This window comes from Lissotriton helveticus, chromosome 3_1 (assembly GCF_964261635.1).
Source record: "Lissotriton helveticus chromosome 3_1, aLisHel1.1, whole genome shotgun sequence".
Taxonomy (NCBI): Eukaryota; Metazoa; Chordata; class Amphibia; order Caudata; family Salamandridae; genus Lissotriton; species Lissotriton helveticus.
This window is the reverse complement of record NC_136061.1, coordinates 357,175,068-357,201,682: the sequence shown is the minus strand read 5'-3', so window position 1 is coordinate 357,201,682 and position 26,615 is coordinate 357,175,068. Positions and strand designations below refer to the sequence as shown.

The window sequence follows — 26,615 nt, the reverse complement described above, 5'->3', positions numbered from 1 at the left end:
GGTTAATGCTAAGCATATGCATCTATGGCCACCACATGCTACGAATACTGGTTACTTCTCCATGAAACTCAATGTGTTAGGACAAAGAGTCCACCAAATATAGACTCTCACGTTCCCAACAGATGATTGATGTACATAGAGTGAAGCAAAATAGGATAGTAAGTGTGTACAGGTGCACTGTAAATTAATATATGAAATGATAAACTCAACGGAATCATGTGCTTGCATCCAAGAAGGCAGGGGGGAAGAGGTGAAGCTACAAACCAATAGTTACAGGATAATTAACATTTTTTTTCTGCTTCCAGCAAAAGCAGACCATTAGGAAAGTACAGGTCTCTGCTTCTAATGAGGCTGCATTTTGGATTTGCACGGCAGGCAGAATGTAGTTCGTGTCTCTATTTTACTTCTTTCCATTGAGCTCCTGCTTATCTTCTTTCTTGTGGCTTTGTGTCAAGAATTTAGAATTTTAAAGTGGACTTAACCTTCTCATAACTTGTTTTTTGTCAGCATTCCAGGTCTCATTTCTGTTGTTTCTTTGCCCTCTAAACAAAACGAGAATACTATTGCACAATCCAATGGTACACACTTCACTGACCTCGAAAAGATGGAAGGCCGAGTCTGTCATGCCAGGATTCAAACTTGTGATCTTCAGATTACTGCTGAAGTCAGCCAATCATAAATCACTGATCCATCTTTTAGGACATGTCTGGCTCTATAGACATTCTATGTTAACTCACTGAGCTAGACATGGGAAAATGTATTGACCATAGCAAGTATGCAAATGTGAACCCTTTCAAGCTGCTCAATCAAACTGTACAGTCACAACGAGGAAGAACAATCTGGGGCAAAAATTAAACTACCATTCTTAGGCTGGTTGACCTAAACTATTAGTTTAGTTAGGAGTACTCATATTAAACATACTTATTCTGAATCAGGTCGACAGTATGCTTGAGTTTCTGTATTTTCCCTTTAAATTACTACACATTAGCAAAACATTAGAAGTACACTTAGATTTGCATTTAGTTATAATGGTTTAATGTCTCTTATTATTTGACTTTTTTGTGCTATTCACTCCATCCTAGTGCCAATTGTTAGTATCACGTGGCACACGAGTGACTGGCATTGCTTTCTGGATCTCATCACTGTCAGTGCCACCACACAACCCCATGAGCTCCAGTGCAAACATAAAAAAAACATGTCTTACAATCGTGCCGAAGCTTCAAGCAAGTCCAACTCTTCTGCACAAACCAAGGCAGTTGCAGTGTTCAGAGATCCAATACATTAAAGCTCACAAAAATGTACATACGTATATATATATTATATATTTGAATTCCAGTGTAAGGCTGCCCAAGTCCAGATACGGAAGTTCACATTAAGAAAAGAAAAGAAAAAGTGTGGGGGAAATGTAAGAAGACCAACTGGATTTGTGAAGTATGAACAGGACCTGGGATGAGGAAATGGAATGGAAAGATGTCCTTAATGTCGTGATTATTCATGAGTCCTTTCCCCTAACCAACCCTCTATCCCACAGAAGTAGTAAGGTCAGGTGTCAGGTTCCCTTCAACCAAAAGCCTAAAGAACCCTAGATGAAAAAGGATGCAACAAAACCCTGAAACTTATGACTAGGACTTTGGGAGATGTATCTAGACTCCCGTGAATGAATGAGGCTACAGGGCATAAACCAGGGTTGTGGCTGGGAATGCCATCATACAGGCATACACCAGTGCACAGCTAAGATGACTGAATCACCTGGGCATTGTAACAAGGTTTTAGCTGTTCCTTTGTAGCTCATGGGGCATTAAGAGTTGGGGGAACGTATGCACCACTATTCTGTTGCAGAATAACCAGAGGACGTTGTGAAAGTGTGAAGGGTGAGGAGAGAAAGACACAGGAATAGGACCACGGAATGGACAGTGTGCTGTCAGAGAAACCCCTGGCTGGGATAGGACCCCTTGATTCATGGACATGTGGGCATGGACATAGTGGGAGATGAGTCACTTATCCTTGGAGATGAAGAGCGGATTTCATCCTTTCATAAGGCATTGAATAATAATCAACTTGCATTTCCCGCAAGCCCCATCATGGGCCCCCAACATGCGTTATGGCAGCACCACAGCCCCCCAGCGGAGCAAACCGAGGAAACTTTACATGAGACAGAGGAAGAGAAACATACTGGATCAGACTGCGCATGTGCGTTCTGACACCAGATGGCAGGATGAGGGAGTAGGTGGAGGAGGAACAATGCGGCATGCCCTCTTTAATCAAATAGGAGTGGATGGGCCAGAGCCAGGACCCACAAGGCTACGTGTTGACACTAGTAGGTTGGCACCGGTACTGTAATTGTTCTTGCTAGAGCACTCCGGCTGAGTATCGCATGATGTGGTGGATTTTTAAGGACACTTAAGTCCATGGCCGACCACCGGCTTGATCCTTATGGATTTTGTTCCAGAGGATCCTCGGATACATGACTTGTTTGGCAAAGTGGCCATATTTGCGGATGATCAAACAAAACACGCCCTTCCCCCATCCTCCGATATAGGATCTATATAAAACAGTTTGGCATCGAAGTCGACAGTTTTCAGCAGCGTGGCTCCTCTTGCAGTCCGAGTGCAGGAGTTCGAGGCGCCCACTGCCATAAACGTGAATCCTTGGCATTCATTTTATTACACAGGAAGGGCATTTTGAGTTCCTCCTGGCCCCCAGTTGGGCATAACTGGATAAACGATTTGGCTGGAAAGATGGTGGCCAGTGTGTCGGGAGGCGGAGGGCGGGGAGTGTGTCGGGAGCGCAAAGCGAGTCACTGCTTTTTCTCTCGGGTCGTGATGGTGACCAACTGCTTGGCTGCCTTGGCTATGTCGTAAGCACACTGGATGACCTGCTGCGTCAGGAGCTGGTAGTCCACAGGCGCCCCAGGCTCCGGTGGTACAGTTTTCCGGCACTCACTCTGCAGGCGATAAGCGCTGGCGTTCAGGAGTCGCAGGGAACTACGCACCGTCTCGAGAGCAGGTTTCTGGAGCAAAAAAAGATTTGTTTAGAATAATGGGGTGGGTGTTCAGGTAAGGAAGAGAAAATATAATAAAAAAGAAATACACTTTTTGAGTAGAATACAAAGCACTGCAGAATCTACTTCAGAAAGTTACCAAACCTTCTTCTCTCCTGAAATATATCTGAAATGTCTCCATAAAATCTATACTTATAACCGTTTCGGCATAATATAATCTTGATATAATGCTAAACTTGATCTCTCCAGCCCAATAATATCTTTTGCGTTGTGTTGGTTTCACAAGCAGACACAGGCAATATCTTTTGAATTTTATTTCATGTGTCGGTCAAGAGTTTTATATCAGAGTGACACTTGGCAGCTATATTTCTGTATAACGAAGCAGACACAGATCACGCTAGTTAAGGTCTGCATGTATTATATAGTGTGGGGCAAAAGGTTTGCTAAAGCATTCTTGGGGTGTAACAATGAATCCCAAGAGAGGGGAGGAGTAGACCACATGCCCACCTGCTCTTAATTTCCTACAGGTACATTTCACAAAGTCCCTAGAGTCCAATGTTTAAGTGCATGAGAAAAGCTGTACTGCAGACCTATGTGTTACATCCCTAGACAATAATTTATTAGGGCACTAAGCCGTAGTCACAAAGCTTTATTTCGATATAAAAAATATCTTAAAAAGCACAAAACAGTTAAAATACAACACTTTTTTAAGAATACTTCATAAATAATTAAAAAGACAAAAATAAAAAATCATTAAACCATACATATATACACCACTACTTTTCCGTATTGTGCCTTTTTTTCTTATTTTTTCTTATACTTTAAAAAAATATTTCCACACATACATCAGAGAAGGGAAGAGAAAAAGTCACAAATAATCAAAATTAAGTATCTCCAATCAATCCATTAGTAGATAATAAATAATACAAAAAAAGCAACACGAAAGTACTGCATTCATTACTGCGGGGTACCCCACTCAGTTCAATCATAAGTGTTTTCCTTTAGCTAACTCCAGGCCAGCAGTAAGGGTCACACAGCATATAAATAAGATTAAGCCAGTAATAAGTGTAATAACAAAAGTGTTAACCCACAAAAACCGAGAGAAACTATAATAATGTCCCCAACTAGTATTACAATTTTTACCTGTCTCCTAGTGGAAATGGATACCATACCTTAAAATCTAACAGTACGGCAGGTGGACAGCATACCAGTACTTGTGCAGATTTAAATAAGAGTACTACTTCGGCTATTTGGGATACATTTCCGTGCGGACGGTCGGGAGCCGTCCGACGTCATGGTGGGCGTGTGCATCGGACGGCTCCTGGCCATCCTAGCACCCACCCACGGAGGAAGCGCGGACTCTCACCTTGTGGGCTGCCCTTTATGTTACCCCACCGGGGAAGGCAGGGGAAGCCCTTCCCTGGCCCGCCAATCCACGTCATCTGATGACGTCCGCACACCTTGCATGCTGATGTCAGTACATGCTACCGGACGCGCTGGAAGCAAAGGAGGCAAGTTTCTCCTCGGGGAGGGTGGGATTTTAACAAAAGAAGCATCGGGGAAAAGAAAAGGTTTTCCTTTCCACCGATGCCTCTTTTGAGCATCCCTGCTGCGCGATCGTGCAGCAGGAATGCCCTCTAGACACTGAGGATTATTATATTTTTTTTATTATAATGGTGATTTACTGTTTTCAGGGAGCAGCCCCCTAGGCTAGGAAAGGGTCGCTCCCATTTGGGGGCAATGTTTTTGGCTGGGTCTACCCCCCTGGGGGGCGGGGGTGCGGCAGATCTGGCCATTTTTTTTTTATAGACGTGCCCACTAGATCACTAGGGATTTATTTGTGGGGTGGGGCCCCTTGGGCAAGAGTCGCTCCCCTTTGGAGAGTATTATTGTAGCCGTGTCGGTCCCCCTGGAGGGCAGATCGGACCATAAGTTTTTAAAACATTCTGCCCCACTAGACCACCAGGGATATTTTTGTGGGGAGCAGCCCCTTGGGCAAGGGTTACTCCCCTTTGAGAAGCATTATTTTGCCAGTTCTGCCCCCCTGGGGGGCAGATCGGAGCATTTAGAAAAAATAATTGTGTCCACCTATGTCTGCGGGGAGCGGCCCCTTGGGCAAGGGTCGCTCCCCTTTGGGAAGCATTATTTTGGCCGTTTCTCCCCCCGTGGGGGGCAGATAGGCTGATTTTAAAAAAAATGTGTGTGGCCCAATGGATTTCTGTTTTTTTGATTTTGGATGCTTGGGCAAGGGTCGCTTCCCTTTATGGGGTGATTCTTGCGGCTGTTTCTGCCCCCTTAGGGAGCAGACCGGCCATATGTTTTCAGGCCCATCTGTCCCCAAGGTGGACAGAAGGCACTAGACACCAGGTTTATTTTTAAAATGTAGCTGGGGAGTGGCCCCTTGGGCAAGGGTTGCTCCCCTTTATGGGGGAGATCATTGTGGTAATTTCTGCCCTCTTTGGGGGCAGATCAGCCATATGTTTGGGCATCTGCCCCAAGGGGGGTAGAAGCCACTAGCCACAAGGGTTTTTTAAACGTTGGTGTTGGGGAGTGGCCTCTTGGGCAAGGGCTGCTCCCCTTTTACGGGGGTGAATATTTTGGCTGTTTCTGCCCCCCTTGGAGGCAGATCAACCTTCTGCTCTTAGGCCCACCTACCCCTTAGCTTGGCTGGTGGATTGTGGGTGGACTAGTGCATTATTGTTATATGTGATTGTAATGTTTTATTTCTCCATTTTATTCAAGTGCAAAGCTTTTGATTCTTGTTTGTGGTCTCTGCAGTGGTTGTTCTGCAGTTTTGTGTAGTTGCATTTATTTGGTAAGAAAAACATTTTTGTTGTGTTTACTCTAAATGAGCATTATTGTCATGCATGAATGTATTTTTTGTAAGTGGTGTCATAATGGCAGCATATTTAGTTAGTGTATTGAGCCTGAAATTCTTTGCAATGTGTTTTGCATTGTCTTATGTGTAATTCTCTTTGTTCTTTTTAGTGGGATATTGTTGATCTTTGCTGTGTCTGTGCAGAGTAGGTGGTGGTGAGACTAGCTGCTTCTGGCAAATGAGTGGTATAGTTTTGGAGTATATAGGTCTTTGTGATAAAAGCCACATTTTGTTTATTACAAAGTGTTTGTGGTTATTGACTCGTTTGACAAGTTACCTTTATTAGTAAGGCTTATGGCTATTAGTAGAATTACTGCTCAGCAGGTGGTTGGTATGCTTTTTGAATCTTACTCTGAGCAGGATTATGAGACTGACAGTTTTTTTGAGTGAAAGGAGAGAGTGCAAGATTCTGGAGGTGAGTTTTCTGTCCACGAGAAATCATCTGATGATGAAGCTACTCTCCGTGCGGATGAAGCTACTCTCAGTGTGGATGAAGTGCCTGTTTTAGAGGAGGGCACTGATGTGTCGATCGCGTAGCAAGAGACACCTGGATTGTAGCCTGGGGCTACAGGGGTTTCTACTGGAAGTGCTGGACTCTGGATTGATCCAAACATTGTGCAGTCGGTGTCCCCTACCTTTAGTGGTGATGCAGGGTGTAGAGTGGATTATGAAAATATTTTGCCTGTACAGGTTTTTTCAGTTGTTTATGGATGATGTATTTTTGGTTGAGATTCTTGAGCAGACTCATTTGTATGCGGAACAGTTTTTGAGGGACAACAGTGCCAGACTTAGGCCCCGCTCTAGAGCTACCCGGTGGACTCCCACTAATCTGGATGGGATGAAGAACTTTTTGGGTTTGACTTTTTTGATGGGCTAGATAAGGAAGCCGTCCCTGGCTTCATATTGGTCTACCATTCCCTTGATGGCAATGACCATGTTTCCTGCAGTTATGAGTTGTGATTGGTAGTTACTTTTGCTGCATTTTGTTGATAATGCTTTGTCGTTGTCACAAGATCATCCTGACTGCGACCGTCTTTTTAAGATTCGGCCTGTTCTTGATCACTTTGTAGATCGATTTTCAGAGATATATACCCCAGGGAAAGAAATAGCTGTTGAAGAGTCTTTGGTCCTGTTCAAGGGCAGTTTCGTTTTTAGGCAGTACATTCCTAGCAAGAGGGCATGTTATGGGATTAAAATGTATATGTTGTCTGAGAGTAGGACAGGATATGTATTTAATTTCCGGGTGTACACTGGTAGGGATTCCACTATTGACCCACTTGGTTGTCCATCCACTTTTGGAGTTTCAGAGAAAAATGTGTGGGAACTTGCTAGAGGACTGTTTAACAAAGGTCACCATTAGTACCTTGATAACTTCTACACTGCTGTGCAATTGTTTAAGGAATTGTTCAATGTGGACACTTTTGCTTGTGACACAATACACTTTAACCGTAAAGGTTACCCAAAAGAGCTGTTTTTCAAAAACCTTCAGAGGGGACAGTGCAGTGCCTTGCGTAGTGAGGAACTGCTAGCTGTGAAATTTGTGGATAGGAGCGATATGTACATGCTGACTACCATCCATGATGACAGTACTTCCATTGAGGCTGTTTGGGGTCAGGTTGCTGAAGTGCGCAAACGTCTGTGCACTGTAGTCTACAATAAGCACATGGGTGGTGTTGATAGAGTAGATCAGATGTTGAAACCTTACACTGCTGTTCGTAAGGCTTACATTTGGTATAAGAAGTTGGCCATCCATCTCTTCAATTTAGCCACTTTTAATGCTTTTGTTGTGTTCAAGGAGAGTTCTCCTGCATCAAAGATGACTTTTGTTCAGTTTCAGGAGTCTGTGATAGGCAGCCTTGCTGTAGTGGAACAGGCAAGTGTCCCTAGTGTTGGAGTGGTGGAGGATGTGGCTAGATTGAAAGATCGCCACTTTCCTGATTTAAGTCCTCCCACGCCCCAAAAACACCAATCCATGTAAGAGATGTCGAGTCTGTATGCGCAGAGGTATGCAGAAGGAGAGTTGTATGCACTGTGCTGATTGTCCTTCTAATCCTGGGCTGTGTGTGCCCACATGTTTTATAATGTATCACACTCAAGAGTTTTTGGGAGCAACCGTGAGTCTATTAGTGTGCTGCCTGGTCTCTATGGTTTTATGTAGTTGTTCAGTTTCACGGTTGGCATTAGAATGATGTCTTTAGTTACCGCTGTTGTGTTTGTAGTTATAGTTTAGTGTCTAGTTCCAATTGGTGTGTGTTTTCTTTCTTCTTAAAAATAAATTTGAAGTGTGCATGGACTGGCGCTTGGCTGGCGGTGTGCGTGGGCTAGGGCTTGGCTGGCAGTGTGCGTGGGCTGGCACTTGGCTGGCAGTGTGCCTGGGCTGGCACTTGGCTGGCAGTGTGCCTGGGCTGGCACTTGGCTGGCAGTGTGCCTGGGCTGGCACTTGGCTGGCAGTGTGCCTGGGCTGGCACTTGGCTGGCAGTGTGTGTGGGCTGGAACTTGGCTGGCGGTATGCGTAGGTAGGCTGGCAGTGTAGGTGGGTTGGTGCTTGGCTGACTGTTTGTGTGGGCTGGCATTTGGCTGGCAGTGTGCGAGTAGTGAATTGCTGCACACTGCTAGTCAAACGCCACTGCACACACTATGTCAACAACCAGCCGGTGTGATTACCGTGTCAGTCATGTGGGCGTACAATGAAAGTAATGGGTCCTTGAATGATGCTGTCGGTTGAAACAAATGTTGTAATGTGCTGGGCCTGCGGCTGGTAGTGTGAATGATCTTGTGTGTCACGCATGAAAGGTGTGTGAATAGCCTGTAAAGAGGTTGGTGCCTTGCTGTGGCTTTACAGCACACGAGCTGTGAGTCATTGGATCAGGTTTTTAACCTTTTAAATATTAACAGTGCATTTCCTATTTGTGAAATCTCTTGTTAACAGAATATACATTTTGAACCTTTTACTCACCCTCGTGTCAAATCCAACCAGTATGTGTGTGTACTTGAGGAACAGATGGATAGGCAGTCATATTTGTCTCATTTGTCTTTCAGTGCTAAGGTGTAGTCTGACTATGGAACATTTTCAAACTTTAGATATTTCTGTAAACCAAAAACATGGGGAGTGCTGGCTGGTGTGCCTCTCATGGATCCCAACATTTCATTTTACTCAGAATGCCATGCAAACCTCAAAATGTGACTATAGTCACACATTTGTCTTGCATTATGGTGTCATAATATTCTAATATCAGAAAAACCCCAATTTTCCATCCCCCCCAGTTCTCCCGATAAAAGTGGTACTTCACTTGCGTGGGTGGGACAAGTACCTGCGAGGCAAGGGCCCAAAACATATTGAGGTGACATCAAAATTACCTATCACAAAATAACCTGGTTTTGCAAGGGGGTCACCTGGGTTTTTGGCCCTGGGCTCGGCAGCCATATCGAGAAACTACCAAACCCACACATTGCTGAAAACTAGACACCCGGGGGACTCCAATGAGGTATGGCTTGCATGGACCCCCCCCCCCCCCCAACGTTCTCCTACCGAATAGATACATGTTGTACTAGCACCTGCTCCTCTGCATCCCTTCCAAAAAAGAGATCTCATATAATGAAAAGCAGCAGCATTATGGTAGAGTTTCAAACTTGGAAGTGCCCACCCTCCCCTCTCTCTGATAAAATCGAATAGCCCTCCTTGTTTTACCATACGCCCAGATACATCTGGAGAGCAGGAGTCCTAAAGCTTTGAACAATACATTTTCAAATTCTAGCAAGATAGCGCGAAAAAGATACAGTACCTTCGGTTAAAAAAAAAAAAAACAATAAAAATATTAAATCTACCAGCAATAGATAGATGTAAATTATTTCACCTCAGCAGATCCTGTTTTACCTTCACCATTATTGGTGCCAGATTACTCACAACTAGCTGATCCATGTTAGCACTAATAGTAATACCAAGGTAAATTGCTTGTTCCACTACTCGCCTATTCACTACAATCTGCATCTTTTTGGAGTTCAAAGTATAACCTGAAAATTCACCAAACTTAGCAGCTTTCTCTTTCTCTATCAGTATTGCTGCATACGGAGTTGTAGTCACTACTGTGATATCATCCGCATAGGGTAAGATTTTTGTCTCCCAGCCAAACCGTCTGATAGAGGGCACAGCGATATTGGCCTCTAACCTGCGAATAAAGGGGTTGATATACAGTGCAAAAAGCAGGAGAGAGCAAGGACACCCCTGCCTTGCAACCCTCTGGATTGGACCAGATTGTCCATTCATCGTTTGAAACCGGACCACAGGATTGTGATAAATTGTCTGCACCTCCGTAATATACCTCCTCCCTAGTCAAAGGCAACCCATAGGTTTCCATAGATAATGCAAAGTGACCCTGTTGAATGTTTTTTTAGCATCCAACAGGGCCACTGCCATTGGGTCGCTTGCAACATCAGCAACATCAGCTGTACCAAAGAGACATGATCCCACCAGACATGATCAGTACTGTCCCTCCCAAAGATGAAGCTGTGTTGATTAGGGGAGACCAGCTTGGCAATAATGCTACCCAATCGCAGGTCTAGAATCTTGGAATACAGCTTAATATATATATATCATTATTTATTAAGTTAATTGGTCGATATGAACCTAGGTCAGAAGAAGCTTTACCTATCTTCAAAAATACTATGATGTTGGTGGTTTTCTTAAACCTGGGGTTTGTGGCCCTTTTGTATTTGAAGCAACAGCTCAAGCAGATTTGGGTTTAATAATACGCCAAAGGGGTTTGATTGGTCCCTACAGACTTCCCTGAGAGTAAACTTTATAAAGCCACTTGAATATCCTCAACAGAGATATCAGCACCCAAAAAATCCCAATCTTCCTGAGAAACATTAGTCATAGTTGTCAAAGCCAAATATAGCTCCTTCCTCCACAAGGGGCTGTGCTTGATATAACCCATGTTTCCTTCGGGGTGAGCACTTGCTTGTGCACCCTGCTTCCTTGAAGTGCCCAGTGTCTTTTATGGTGTGCACAGGCCACTCTATAAACCCTTCAAGAGCATTTTGTGTCTAAATAAATGCACGTCTTTCAGAAAGGCAGGCGTGTGAAAGGCATTAAATCAGTTGTGAAAGGCATTAAATCAGTTGTTAAATCTGCTGCACATCAACAAAGATTCAGGAACCCAGCTGGGAAGGGAGGCAGAAATGCCCTGCGATGTGATGGCAGCAAACAGTGCCATTAGCATGAAGATGAGGAAGATGCAGGGGGCGAATGGGCACTCAGAGAAAAGAAAGGTGGCTTTTCCTTTAAGTTACAATAAGAAGTGCATGAGCCAATACATTAGTAAGTAGCGCAAAGACAAGTTTATGGTCTCACTTCACTGTGAGATCCGAGCTTTGAAAATGATAGAGGTAAATGTTAATTATGCAACAAACACAGGGTATAAATGTGATTAAGCCTTTTCAAAATTAAAGAAAGGGCATTTCTCTAAAGTTTTAGCTTAGTATATCAGATTACATGACTGCACTGAGTGATTTTTATTAAAAGTGATAGTTTTTAGGTCTCGTCTAGCGCTGCTCTGCGAGACTTATTGTAAAGGCTTCAAAAAGCTCACCACACACACGCTTGTGCATGTGTGGCTTATTGCTTGCTGTTAGCCGCATGGCGCCATATGTTTTGAATTATCGTGCCCAGACACGGGCGAGATAATTCAAAACATATGGCCTGGTGCTCGCTCTCGCATGCAGCACTCGCGGGACGCTGCTTTCCTTGAATTCCTTGTCCTGTCAAGGAAGAAGTGAAGCAGCCCTCAGCCTGCAGGACACATGATGTGCGTGGGGAGGAAGAGGCAGCATTGGCTGTGAGGGGGCGAGCCCTGCAGATTTCTTAGCGAGTACAGACCCCATTATTCTTTCTTGGGGTGTTGGGGGGGGGGGGGGGGGTGAGGAGGGCTTGCTGTCACTGATGACGCTGTTGAATGACTGCAGGACACTGATGCAGTGGCATTGTGCCTGGCTCCCACAGCGTGCCTCTGCATCCATGTGCATTAGAGGTGGTTTTAACTGCAGGAAGAGCTGGATAATTTGCAACAGGCCGTGGCACCGGGGGTCGGTAGGGCTGGGGAGGTGTCACTAACCTCATAGACCCACAGACCTGTCAGTAATGACCCCGATGTCTCCATACTCGTTAGAGTCTCTGTGCTTGGCCAGCTATCCAGACTCTTCAGCCTCACCATGTCCTACCTCGCCTGCGTGGCACGGGGAGAGCCCTGTGCATCTCTGCAGCAGAAGTCTGAGACGACACCGTTCGGGTAGCCCGCCCTGTGGAAACCGAGAAGCAGTGGCCACCGCCAATCTCAAAAGCAGAAGCTAGGAGGGAGCCAATGACGGGGCTTATAGACTCAGAGCTCTGTGGTCGCCGGGGAGCCGTGGCATTGAGGCTGCGCGGGTAAAGCTGGGGACCAGGCAGGAGGCGTGCGCCAGGTGGAGGCAGGAGTGCACAGGAGGGACGAGCTCACTTCGGTGTTTGTTGTAGTGATGTGGTTTGTGGTGCGCACATCACAAACTGAACCATCTTAAGATGCGGAAATGCCATTTCAGACCCCAGCTTTCATTGACCCGCGTACGCCGGCACAGACACTGCTTCTCAGTGGGGCAAGGTTTGTGGTTGGGTGTTTTCAGCTGGGAGGATCAATGTCATGCTGTTGTGTGCACCGACCCATTGACATGCCATGTTTATGATGCTGCTGCGTGAGCTACCACTCATGTACGAGACAGCTGTCAACCGAGGTTGTGCGCGCGCTGGTGATGTACTGATAAGGCTATCTGTGGTGCTGTGTGCACTAGGACCTGTGGAAGGATGTGTATGAACCAGTCTGCAGTGCCGCAGAAAAGGGTGTGTGCAGTGGAGTAGGCATTCTCAACGCGACGTGCACTTCCGCACAGATGCGTTATGCAAAGATGGAGGGGGTCATGACCCTGCAGTGTCACCCTGACTGGAGGATGCTTATCACACTGTCTGCAGCGTGCGCGTGAAGTTATTCCTGACACCGTCTGCGCTCTTCTCACTGGAGGCTTCATATAGCATGGGGAGGCAAAAACGCTCAAAATCTAGGCTATAAACCTAGCCGCAGGAGCACTGAGTAAGACTGGATGTTGCAGGGCACAAGTCTTAAAACAAGCATTGGCATAGCCAATAGGTCTCGCCTTTGGGACCTTATAAGTGTTTAGTTATCCAGCACAATATCCTTGGTGCAACAACATCAAGTGTTGCATGGCTAAACACGTACAAGGTCGCAAAGGTGAGACCTATTAGCTATACCAATGCTTGTTTTTAAAGAACGTAGACACATTCAGGCCTCTCTCTCTGACAACGATTCAAGATCCCAGTCAGTTTTCTTGTGCATCCAGTAAATAGCCTAGACTTTTATTATACACGGATCAACATTACAGTCTATTAAATTAACACATAAGAGGATTTTGTGCAGCTTACATACTGAACTCGTGTATTTGAAGGTGATTTTATATGTTATACTGGATAAAAGGGAGGCACAGTAAAATTAAATATTTGCATAGAATCCAGTGCTAGAACGGGAAAACATTTACTATAGGAATCTATACATTAGGGTTCAAGCTGTGCAGAGGAAAGTGAGATGAGTCATGAGGGGCAGAGCTTGAAAAGTCAACTTGTACACTTATTTAAAAAAAAAAAAAAAGAATCTGCTGCAAAGAAATTGCAACAAGGACACGACATTACATTTCTTTTAACTTACATAACTTGCCACAAAGGAGCTAAATTTAAAATATCTGATATGGTTAAGACGAACAAGTTGGTGAAAACCATCCTTCTGGCCAAGATCTCCTGAACACTATTGGTGCTGGATCGGAAACTCTGCATTGCTATGTACCACTGTTCACCTGTCCTCTGGCACTATACTTCTAACTCGTGGGTGTCATTTCCAATATATGATACACGTTGGTTTACTGATTCACTCTCCTGATACCCTCACTCAGTGTTCTCTCTACACTAAGGCTTTGGTAGAAGCCATCCACACACCCAAGGTGCACCTGAACACCTCTGTGTTGAGATCAATGACTCGTACCGCCTTATATTACTTGTTTACCCGAGTGTATATTGATATGCTTTATGTATGTTACTATTATCCTATCATGTTAGTGACTATTATACTGCTCCTATTATACTGCTCCCATTATCTCTGTTCACTCCCACTGCCCCTACCCTGTCTTTGTGAAGCGCTCTGATATCTGTAAGGATCTTGTTCGCGCTATATAAAACTTTGAATAAATAAATAAATAAGTTACTTACCTTCGGTAACGCTTTTTCTGGTGGATAAAGTATCTGCCTGTGGATTCCTCACCTTATGAATATCCCCTGCGCCAGCATTCCGCAGAAACTTTTTCCTAGCTCTCCACGCCGACGAGGTCGTCACAATGCCATGGCTCCGCACGACGTCACTGGAGCCACACGACGACCACGTCCGCGTGATGTCAGTTCCACCCATTTTTTCCGTGCCTCTGAGGCGAACGGGAGGACCGACCATAGAGACAATGCATACATAGTACATAGTATTCACACAAATACACACAGTGCAAAGTAAAACATGAAAACAAAAGAACGCAAGCATTTCCTATAAATCTACACAAAGGCAAACAAAGGCAATACAAAATGACAATATGAAATAACCATATTAACCAATACCTCTTTTAAGGTATAAAAGGGTGGACAACGGGAAGAATGGGGTGGGTCAGTGAGGAATCTACAGGCAGATACTGTATCCACCAGAAAAAGCGGTACCGAAGGTAAGGAACTTGTTCGTCTGATGGATACATCTGCCTGTGGATTCCTCACCTTATGAATAGAATCCCACAGCAGTCCAACCCCCGGAGGAGGGTGTCCACCCTTCTATACCAAAAAATCTTGTAAAACAGATTGCGCAAAATGGCCGTCCCGCCTCACCTCAGAATCTAAGCAGTAATGCTTCGCAAAAGTGTGGAAGGAGGCCCAAGTTGCGGCCATTACAGATGTCCAACACAGGAACACCCCAGGACAAGGCAGAAGTAGATGATTTAGCCCTAGTGGAATGAGCTCGAATGCCTTCAGGAGGCTCCTTACCAGCCAGAGCGTAGCAAATCTTGATGCACAAGGTGATCCACCTGGATAAAGTACGCTTGTGCACCGTCTTGCCCTTCATGCGTCCAACGTAGCCCACAAAGAGCTGATCGTCCAAGCACAGGTCCTTTGTTATATCCAGATAGATACTAACCGCCCTCTTAGGATCCAAGCGGTGAAGCCTCTCCTCCTCCTTGGAAGGGTGTGGGGGAGGATAGAAGGTAGGGAGGGTAATGGACTGCTCTAGATGGAAGGGAGTTACCACCTTAGGCAGAAAAGCAGCCCTGGTCCTGAGAACCATCCTTTCAGCATGAATAGTCAGAAACGGAGGCTGTGAACTCAAAGCCTGAAGTTCACTCACCCTCCTGGCCGAAGCGATAGCCACAAGGAAGACCGTTTTGAATGACGGCAGTCTCAAAGGACAACTATGCATCGGTTCATAAGGGGGAACCCGTTAAGAAAGTTAAAACTGGATTTAAATCCCACTGGGGCATAATGAAAGGAGTGGGCAGAAACATTAGTAAGCCCCTTAATAAACCTTAAAACAATCGGAAATTTAGAGAGACGGCTGATCAGGCAAACAAAGAAATGCTGATAAAGCTGACAAATATCCTTTAACAGTAGCCACAGCACAATCCTGCTGGGATAAATGCAGCAAAAAACAAAGAACATCAGAAAGAGGAGCTTTTCAGGGATCAATAGACTTCTCTCCACACCATTTAACACATTTTGACCACCTGTAGGAGTAGATAGACTAGGTGGAGTGTCGCCTGGCCGATAATATAACATCCACCACATCAGACGGGAGAGAGAACTAATTCAGGTTGCCCCGTTCAATCTCCAGGCATGAAGGTGCAGGATCTGGAGGTGGGGGTGTAGAACCTGCCCCTCTGACTGCAAGAGGAGGTCTACCCTGAGAGGGAGACGGAGCGGAGGGTGCGACGAAAGGTGAAGGAGGTCTGTGTACCACACCCGTCTTGGTCAATCCGGGACTATCAATGTAACTTGGGCCCGGTCCTGGCGAATCTTCCTCAGAACCCGAGGAATCAAGGGTATGGGAGCAAACACGTAAAGGAGATGAGAGCTCCAACTCAAATGAAACGAATCCCTCAACGCTCCCTGCCTCGGAAACTGGAGACTGCAGAATGATGGGTAGTGCGCGTTCGAGATTGGCAAACAGGTCCACCTGAGGAGTTCACCACGCCCGGAAGATGTGTCGAACTACCTTCGAATGAAGCCTCCACTCGTGGGCGGTGGAGAACTGCAGACTGAGACTGTCCGCACACATGTTCAGCACTCCGGCCAGATGATTTGCCATCAAGCAAATCCGATGATCCTGAGCCAAGGACCAGAGCCGCAACGCCTCTCTGCAGAGTCGGTACGACCCTACTCTTCCCTGCTTGTTGACATACCACATCACATCAGTGTTGTCCGTCAGCACTTGAACCGACTGACCGCAAAGGGAAGGTAGAAAGGTCTTGAGCGCCAAATGTATCGCCCGCAATTCTAAAAGATTCATATGAAGCAATCTTTCGTCTGGAGACCAAAGACCCTTGATCTCCAGATTCCCCAGATGCGCACCCCACCCTAGGTTAGAGGCATCCGTTATCATTGTGGCCACCGATTGAGGAAGATGAAAGGGCTTTCCTTGAGACAGATTGCCCTCCACGCTCCACCAAGACAGATCCACTGCAGCTTCTCTGGAGATCCTGACTGACTCCCTGAGATCTCCGTTGTGCTGATACCACTGCCTGCGGAGACACCACTGGAGTGCCCTCATGTGCCAGCGTGCACAGTTGACCAGCTGAATGCAGGAAGCGAACAGACCGAGCAGGGGAAGGACCTTCAGAACTGGAACAACTGCTCCATTGTGAAACAAGGGAATCATTTCCTGAATGTTGAGAATCCTTTGCGGAGGCCGGAAAGCTCGACACACAGTGGTAATGAGTACTGCCCCTATGAACAGGCTGCGCTGTGAGGGCACCAGGTGAGACTTGGGCATAATTATCGAAAAACCCAATTTGTACAACAGCTGGGTTGTTACCTGCAGATGACAAAGCACCATCTCTGGACACTCTGCCTTGAGCAGCCAGTCGTCCAGGTAGGGGAAAACAGGGATCCCCGACCTCCTGAGATGGCCAGCCACCATCGCCATCACCTTGGTGAAGACTCGAGGTGCAGTAGTAAGACCAAACGGGAGGACTGCACACTGGTAGTGTTGCGAACCAACTGTAAACCGGAGATACTTCCTGTGCGACTTCAGGATTGGGATTTGAAAATATGCATCGTGCTAGTCTATGGACACCATCCAGTCCTCCTGTTGCAGTGCCAGAAGAACCTGCGCTAGGGTGAGCATCTTGAAGCTCTCCTGCTTGAGAAACAGATTCAAGATTCTGAGATCCAGGATGGGTCGTAACCTGCCATCCTTCTTGGGAATCAGGAAATACCAGGAGATGCATCCCTGACCCCTTTCCTGCTCTGGGACCACCTCTATCACACCTTTTTGTAACAGGACAAGAACTTCCTTCTGAAGGAGAAATAAATGATCCTCCGTGCAAAACCCTTGGCAAGGAGGGTAAGGAGGAGGATATTCCCGAAAGGGAAGGGCGTACCCATCCTCTAACAGATCTAAAACCCAAAGGTCCGAAGTGGCCAATTTCCAATCCTGTAGAAAATGGGTAAGCCGACCTCCCACAGTACCGGCATGATCCAGGATGGTGGATCTAGGGCTGCTTTCCAGCATTACCAGGAGGGGTTGGGGACGTGGAGGAGGAAGAAGGCTGACGCCCCGCTCCACGAAGGCGTCCTCTGCCTTTACCCGTATAGGACTTGTATAAGGGGTTTTGTTGCTACTGCTGTCGGAAACCACGAAAGGAAGACTTCCCGAAGCCACAGTATCTTCTATAGCTATAACCCTTTGCCTGAGTCTGCAGACCTAAGGATTTCACTGTGGTCTTACTGTCTTTAAATCTTTGCAGAGCAGGATCTGCTTTCTCTCCTAAATGCCTAGAACCATCAAAAGGTAGATCGAGAAGGGCAGCCTGTACATCAGGAGAAAACTCAGAAGACCTTAACCACGCATGCCTTCTCGTTGCAATGGATGAACCCATCACCCTGGCAACCGAATCCGCTGTGTCCAGGCCAGACTGGATGATTTGGCGAGGAGCAGCCTGTGAGTCTGCCAGCACCTCACTGAAATTTCCCCGATCTTCCTCAGACAATTTTGGAAGAAGTTGTTTAACAGAATCCATAAGGGCATGAATGTAGCTACCCAACAGACCGGTAGCATTACTGGACTTCAAAGCCATACTAGCGGATGAGAAGACCTTTTTTACATATTGTTCCAACTTCTTGGAATCTCTGTCAGCTGGTACCTGTGGAAAAGCACCTGTGGACTACTTGGAACAAGAAGCTGCTTCCACCACCAAACTCTCAGGAGACTGATGAGACGAAAGGAACACAGGATCCTCTGAAGCAGGCCTATACCTTCTGGACACCGACCTTGAAACTGCAGAGGTTTGCGCCACACATCAAAGATTGGCTCAGTTAAGGCATCACTGAATGACAAGAGTGGCTCAATCACAGAGGACGGAGAATGAAGCACCTCTGTGAGCAAATTAGGTTTATACTCAGCCAAGGGAAGTTGAAGATCCAAGAGCTTCGCAGCCTTCCTAATCACTGTATGGTAGGGAGCAACTTCTTTAGAGGGGGAAGCTTTCTGTGAAGCAAAGTCCCACTCCGGGGAGGTATCAAGTCCACTTGCCTCACACAAACCCTCAAACATATCCTCTGTATCATAAATTTCACCTTCCTCCATCTCTTCAGCCTGGTACTGCTCCTCCTCTATCAACCTCTGCGCTTCTCTTCTCAAGCGCATCTTCAGTTGCGGCGTCGGCGGCACCAAACGCGGCGTCGATGGCTCCGGGAGCGGCGTCGAAGGGGGATCCGTAGGAGCAACCGGCGCCGATTGAATTCGAGAAGGTTGACGCGATGGAGCCGGCGACTGCACATACGGTGTCGACATCCTCGGAGCCGGAACCTGCCAGGACGGCGGCGTCGGCATGAAATGCACAAAGGGAGCCAGAGGATACTGGTGAGGAACACCTAAAGGAAATGGAAAAGGACCCATGGGACCCGAAGGTGCCCCTGAAGGGTACGAGGCCCTGGCAAACACACCATATATTGCATTAACAAAATGCAATGAATCCGAACCCGGTGCCGGAAATTGTGGATACTGAGCCGGTTCGAGATCCAATCGAAGCACCTTCGGAGTCGGAGCAGACGGGGCCACAGGCGAAACCACAGGAGCCGATGGAACCTCACCATCAGCCGGATTCGACAAACCTTCCGAAGTCGGAGAAAATCTAGGCATCGGTGACTGCGCCAGAGTTCCCGTGTAAGATGGGGAATGAACCGGAGTCACTTGAGGAGACACTGAAGGAGAAGGAGAGACTAAGTCTTTTCCTCGACGTAGAGGTGCTGGAGAAGGCGATCTCGAAACCACAGTGTTCGACGAACGGCGCAGAGATCCATTCTTCTTCTTATGCTTCCTCTTGGAGTCATGCGAAGTCGATGATCTTGACTTCAAACGTTTTCGACCCCTTTTTTCTTTTCTCACCATAGTCATATACAACTTGGCTTCCCATTCCTTCAGAGCCTTCGGGTTCATTTTTCTACAGCATGAACAGCCCTCGACGTCGTGATCTGACAAACACCACAGACAGTCCTCGTGGGGGTCAGTGATCGACATATGACCCCTTCACTCCTTATAGGGTTAAAGCCTGACTTCCTCAGAGCAGACATGTCAAAAACACAGAAAGATACACTCCAAAATACAAAGTATTGAGACGAAAGTATGGAGAGTCTCAGAAAAACCGTTAGAGTTGACAGCGCGGAAAAAATGGAACTGACGTCATCACCCCAACGTGGTCCTCGTATGGCTCCAGTGACGTCATGCGGAGCTGCGTGCGGGCCATGGCATTGTGACTACCTCGTCGGCGTGGAGAGCTTGGAAAAAGTTCATGAGGTGAGGAATCCACAGGCAGATGTATCCATCAGAAACTGGCTTCAGAGATCATTGTATGCACAGCAATTTGGAAGGTGTTATAATAGCGAGAAGATATATATAGTGGTTGACAGTTCTGGGAGAGTTCTGTGTTTTGCCCAGTCAAAGTTTTGACTTAAAGTAGAATAGAGGGTTAATGTGTTTGCACATCATATAATATGCAGATCACACATTGGTATTTTGTTTAGAGAGGTAAGTGGGCTTATGCTTTTGATGCTGAGTTCATTTTGTTACTTCCAGTTGAGACGTTGCAAGCCTTCTAATACGGCACAGTGATTAATCAGCATTAAGGAGCTGCATGCAAACTGTAGGTCATGGGTTTAGATCCTTATTGATTTTTTCCCCAATCTGTTGCACAAGTTACTACTTGTGTAACGATATATCTGTAAGAGACATTAGTTAGTGATAGATTCCTTACCTTAGAATATCCCCAGGCGTCAGACTGGATCCAGACATTTTTTGCGTAGCAGTACCCATGCGCGTCGGTAGGCGTCGTCTGCGGCTCCGCGTCCGTCGTCAGCGCCGTGATGACGTCGGAGTACTTAGACGCCGCCTCCGTGTGCTGACGTCAGTTCTTATACACAGCTTTTCCACGACAAACGCAGAGCCATGATAAAAACCAACACTGGTGCCATGAAACTAGGGCCCTGAAAGGGGATGACCTTAACCCTAGATATAGGTTCACAGAACGGGGAGGATGGGTGGGTCGGTAAGGAATCTATCACTAACTAATGTCTTTTACAGATATATCGTTACACAAGTAGTAACTTGTGCATCTGAAAGATACACGTTAGTGATAGATTCCTTACCTTAGAATAGATACCCCAGCAATACCAACCCCGGTGGAGGGTCTGCGAACCAATAATCACACCAGAAAGTCCTGGAGGACGGAACGGCCAAAGAAGCCATCCCTCGGGACTTGGCTGTCCAGGCAGTAGTGTCTTGCGAACGTGTGCAGCAAAGCCCACGTAGCTGCCTGACAAATGTCCTGCAAGGGGACTCCTCGGCCCAGGGCGGTAGTAGTCACCATGGCCCGAGTGGAATGGGCCCGCAGCCCAACAGGAGATTCCTTTTTAGCCAAAGAGTAGCACGCCTGGAAGCACAACACGATCCACCGAGAGATGGTCCGCTTGTGCACCGCCCGTCCCTTCTTAGCGCCCACATAACCAACACAGAGTTGGTCATCCACCCGTAACTGCCGTGTGCGATTCAGATAGTATGAGAGCGCACGTTTTGGGTCCAGACGGTGGTGCCTCTCTTTCTCTTTCGAGGGATGCGGAGGAGGAAAGAAGGTGGGCAAGGTGATGGACTGCCCGATGTGGAAGGCTGTGACTACCTTGGGCAGGAAAGAGGGTCTTGTCCGCAACACAACCTTGTCCGAATGGACAGAAAGGAAAGTAGGTCTAGAGGAAAGAGTCTGGAGCTCTCTCACTCTCCTGGCAGAGGTGATGGCAACCAGGAAAGCAGTCGTAAGTGTAAGAAGACGGAGAGGACAGTTATGAAGCGGCTTGAAAGGGGCGCACATCAGTTAGGTTAGAACCAGGTTCAAGTCCCACTGGGGCATCACAAAAGGAACAGGAGGGAACATATGAGTGATGCCCTTTAAGAGTCTGTTAATCAGGGACTTGAACAAAGAAGGCTGATCAGGTAGCCTTAAGAAGGCGGAAAGGGCAGAAAGGTAGCCCTTGATAGTGCCCAGAGCAGAGCTCTGCTGGGCAAGAGAAAGAAGGAAGAGGAGAACCTCAGAAAGGGGGGCAGAGAGTGGATCCACAGCCTTTGCTGTGCACCATGCCACAAATCTGTTCCACCTGCAGGCATATACCGACTTTGTGGAGGGACGCCTGGCTGCCAGAATCACATTACAAACTTCAGGAGGCAAGTCAAATGGCCTCAACTGTCGCCGCTCAATCTCCAAGCATGGAGTTGGAGACTGGACAGGTTCGGGTGGAGAACCGTCCCCTGCTGCTGCGACAGAAGGTCCTCCTGAAGAGGCAGGCGAATCGGGGGATCGACAGACATGCTGAGTAGCTCTGGATACCAGTATCTTCGTGCCCAGTCCGGAGCCACAAGGATAACCTGGGACCGGTCGCGCCTGATCTTCTTCAGCACTCTGGGCAGAAGTGGTATAGGCGGAAAGGCGTACAACAGACCACAACTCCACCTGCGACGAAAAGCGTCTCAGAGCGAGTGCCGCCTTGGAAATTCCAACGCGCAGAACTGATGACATTGCGCGTTCTCTTCTGTGGCGAATAGATCTAACCAAGGCTCTCCCCACTGCTGAAAGAGGCCTTGCGCCACGTCCGAGTTCAGACGCCATTCGTGATCCATCATGCACCGACGGCTGAGTTCGTCCGCCCTGGCGTTCATGGAACCTGCCAGGTGTTGAACCACCAGGGTCACGCCCTGATGTTCCAGCCACTGCCAGAGGCGCAGAGCCTCCTGGCATAGGGTCCACGACCCCACCCCGCCCTGTTTGTTGCAGTACCACATGGCGGTGGTGCTGTCCGTGAACACCTGCACTACACTCCCCCGGACAGAGGGGAGGAATGCCTTCAGTGCAAGCCGGATCGCCCGCAGCTCCAGAAGGTTGATGTGGAGCCGGGACTCCGCCGGAGACCAGAGGCCTCTGATCTCCGCCTCTCCCATGTGGCCCCCCAGCCCTGGAGGGACGCGTCCGTCACAACTACGTGCTCCGGTTGGGGTAGGGAGAGGGATCTGCCGCTGACCCAATCGCGGTCCCCGAGCCACCACTGCAACTGTCTTGCAGTGCCCTCCGAGATGGGCATGGTCGGACAAGATGGGCATGGTCGGACAAGATGCCCTGATGCTGGGCCCACTGAAACTTCAGGTCCCACTGCAGAGCCCGCATCTGCCACCGGGCGTGATGCACCAGAAGGATGCAGGAGGCCATCAGTCCCAGAAGCCGCAGAGTCAACCTGACAGACTCGGGACAAAGGCTGAAAGATCGGAATCAGAGCCTGAATATCCCGAACCCGCTGTTCGGGAGGATAAACCCGAAACTGCGCAGAGTCCAGAACCGCTCCAATGAAGAGGAGCTTCTGAGAGGGGCACAGGTGTGACTTCGGCACATTGATTGAGAAACCCAGCCGATGCAGGAGATCTGCCGTAGTCTGGAGGTGGCTGACGACTGTCTGGGGCGAGCCCGCCTTCAACAACCATTCGTCGAGGTAGGGGAAGACTGAAACCCCTAACCTGCGCAGATGAGCTGCGACCACCGCCATCACTTTCGTGAACACCCGTGGGGCGCTGGTAAGGCCGAAGGGGAGCACGGTAAACTGGAAGTGCTCGTGGTCTACCGTGAACTGCAGGTAACGCCGGTGGGCCGGCAGGACGGGGATGTGAAAATAAGCATCCTGCAAGTCCAACGCTACCATCCAGTCTCCATGGTCTAGGGCAGCTAAGGCCTGAGCCAATGTCAGCATCTTGAACTTCTCCTTCCGGAGGAAGCCGTTGACGTTCCGTAGGTCCAAGATAGGGCGTAGGCCCCCTTTGCCCTTCTTGGATACCAGAAAGTAGTGGGAGTAACAACCACACCCTACTTCTGGCCCAGGAATGCGCTCGATGGCCCCCTTGGCCAAGAGGGCCGTAACTTCCCCTTGTAGAAGTCTCAAATGATCCCCCGACACGCAGTGGTACTACGGTGGCATGGCTGGAGGGGACGCCTCGAAGGGGAGGGAGTAGCCCATTCGGACGATTTGCAGCACCCACCTGTCTGAAGTGACAGTGCGCCAGTGGTGGTGGTGATGGCGAACCCTGCCCCCCACTGGCATCACATGGGCCTGAAAGCACGGACTAGGAGGGTTTTGAGGTGGATGCTGCAGGGGTAGGTGTGTACTGGCCTCGCCGTTGTCCCCGACCGCCGCCACAGCGGTTTCCACGTCCGCCACCGTGCTGGATGGAAGTCTGCGGCCCGTGGCTGGCAGGACGTGTGGGGAGCCCCTTCCTTGGCCACGAAAAGAGCGGAAGGCAGTCGTTTGCTGGCGCGGGGCCGAGAGGCCCAAGGACTTGGCCGTAGCCCTGGAGTCCTTAAAGCGCTCAAACGCATGGCCTGCCTTGTCGCCAAAGAGGTGACGGCCATCGAACGGCATGTCCATAAGTGTGTTTTGGACATCAGCCGAGAAGTTGGCAGACCTCAATCAGGCGTGGCGACGAATCGCCACCGTTGTTGCCATCGCTCTGCCTCGTGAGTCAGTAGTGTCCAGCCTATACCGGATGGAATAACGCGCCGCATCTCGACCCTCCACAACCTCCACCGGGCATTCTGGCAGCACGTTCGTGACCGTATCCCACAGAGAGTGGGTGTAGCGGCCCAAGAGGCATGCGGTATTGACTGACCGCAATCCTAATCTCAGGGAGGAGAATACTTTCTTTCCGTATTGCTCGTACCTCTTGGATTCTCGGTCCGGGGGAGCCGACGGGAAGGCGGTCTGGGAATTAGAGGCCTGGATGACCAGGCTCTCGGGAGTGGGGTGGGTAGACAGAAAGCAAGGGTCGTCCGGAGCCAGGCGGTGGCGACTGGCCACGTTCCTATCAACAGGCTGACCTGTGGCGGACTTGGACCAAGTGCCCAGAAGAACGTCTGATAGGGCCTCATTAAACGGCAGCAGAGGCTCGGCCGAGCTTGCCTGCGGTTTAAAGACCTCAGTGAGGAGGTTAGTCCTCACGGCCGCAACAGGGAGCTCAAGGCCCAAGGCCTTGGCCGCCCTCATCAGCACCACGCTATAGGCAGCCCCCTCCTCCGTAGCCACGCTAGGAGGGGTGACAAAACCAGTGTCGGGCGAAGTGTCCAGACCACTGGCATCCCCAAGCTCTCCTGTCCAGTCCGTAGAATACTGACACTCACGTGCCAGAGGGTCCTCAGACCCCTCCCAGTCCCCCTTGTCACCCATCGCCTGGTACTTAGGCTCAAAGGATGGGGCCGGGTCATAGAAATAGAAATCTCCCATCGGCGTCGAGAGCGGCGCCGCTCCGACGCCGGACCCGAACCGAGGGCAGGACCAGGGACGGCGTCGTCCTGGGGCGAGGTCGTGAGGTCGACCGGCGGCGACCCGGATCCAGTGGGGCCTGCATCGTCGGGACCGAAGTCGGCGCCGGGGCCGAAGCACCCGGCCCGCGTGGGGACCCAGTCGGGACCCCTTGGCCCGAAAGTGCCGCGGAACCCGACGGAGGAGAGAGCGACCTCATGGTTATGAGGAAGTCATCAATCTCCCCTGGCGTAGCGTTCTGCCCAGGGACCGGCGGGTATGGAGCAGGACGCGACACCTGCGGCTGCAGCGGAGCCGCGTGGGTGGTGTCGGCCGAACACCCGGCCGCATCGCCCGAGCATCGGGGGGGAGTCAGAAGAGCAATGACGTCTCTTCGACTTCTTGTGCTTACCTGAGGAGCCCGAAAACCGTGGACGACTCCTGGAGCCATGGTGGCTCCGACCCTGCGACCGGTCCCTCGAACTCCTCGCGGACCGGGACCTCGAGCGGCGCGGGCCGACTGCCGGAGCTCGAGTCGCTTGCGGGACCGCTCACGCCTAGCCTTAGACGTCAGGGCTTGACAGTCGGAGCAGGCCATGTCGTCGTGGTCGAGGCCTACGCAATGAAGACACCGGCGATGGGGGTCGGTAACCGACATCAGTCGGTCGCAGTTGGAGCAGGGTTTGAACCCGGTCATCCCTACCGGCACCGTCTGAGTCGTACAGACTTCGAAATAGATAAAAAATGATTGAAAAAGTTTAGTCAAAAATAGACTAAGGGTACCACTTTTTCCGGATCAGCGCTTGCTGGCGCGGAAAAAAAAAGAACTGACGTCAGCAAGCGGAGGCGGCGGCTAAGTACTCCGACGACGTCTTCACGGCACCCACGACGCAGACGACGGACGCGGAGCCGCGACGCGCATGGGTAGTTGTACGCAAAAAATTTCCGGATCTAGTCTGACGCCTGGGGATATTCTAAGGTAAGGAATCTATCACTAACGTGTCTCTTTCAGATATTCCAATACTGCAAAGAAGAGTTCTCTTGGGAATTAATAAAGTCCTGTTAGTACAAACAACAATAACTGTTACGTTTTATATCCTGAATTTGTTTCCCTCGACATTAATTTTTAATTTATAATGTAAACAAGTACAGATATGTTATAACTACCCCAAACTCATTCTCTTATGTAACATTTCCTCTACATTGTTTGCGCACACATGATTTATTGTGCCTGTGTTTACGACGTGAAGCGCACTGAGCCACTACACTATGATGAGTAGCACCATAAAAGAATTAAATAAACAAATTATTAAGTGCCATTTAAATAAATAGTTGCATAATTACTCATACAGACCGATAATGCTTCTGTCCTTACAGTGCAGGCACATCTCTTACACAAGTAGTTGAACAAAGTTAAAAACCTGCCTCCAATAGTTTCTTTTAAGCACTTGTGAAGTGGGAACAAGTTGTGCACCTTTATTTCCTTCCAGGAGTTAGGCTTCAGATGGCTCCAAGCCAGGATGATACATGAACAAAAGGAGGGCAGATGGGTCTTTAAATCAAGGCTTTGTTTTGGGCCTAGT

At 48.6% G+C, this 26,615-nt stretch overlaps 1 protein-coding gene across 10 annotated transcripts in view; it reads right to left on the bottom strand.

Annotated features, from left to right (window-relative positions):
* Positions 1-1,012: 1,012 nt before the first annotated feature.
* Positions 1,013-26,615, bottom strand: part of GIT1 (GIT ArfGAP 1) — a 534,945-nt gene continuing 509,342 nt past the window's right edge. For all 10 annotated transcript variants that reach the window (XM_078680041.1, XM_078680045.1, XM_078680044.1 and 7 more), the window contains one exon: positions 1,013-3,010. In XM_078680041.1, the coding sequence (XP_078536167.1) occupies positions 2,798-3,010 (213 nt within the window). In that variant the 3' untranslated portion in view covers positions 1,013-2,797. The remainder of the gene's footprint in view (positions 3,011-26,615) is intronic.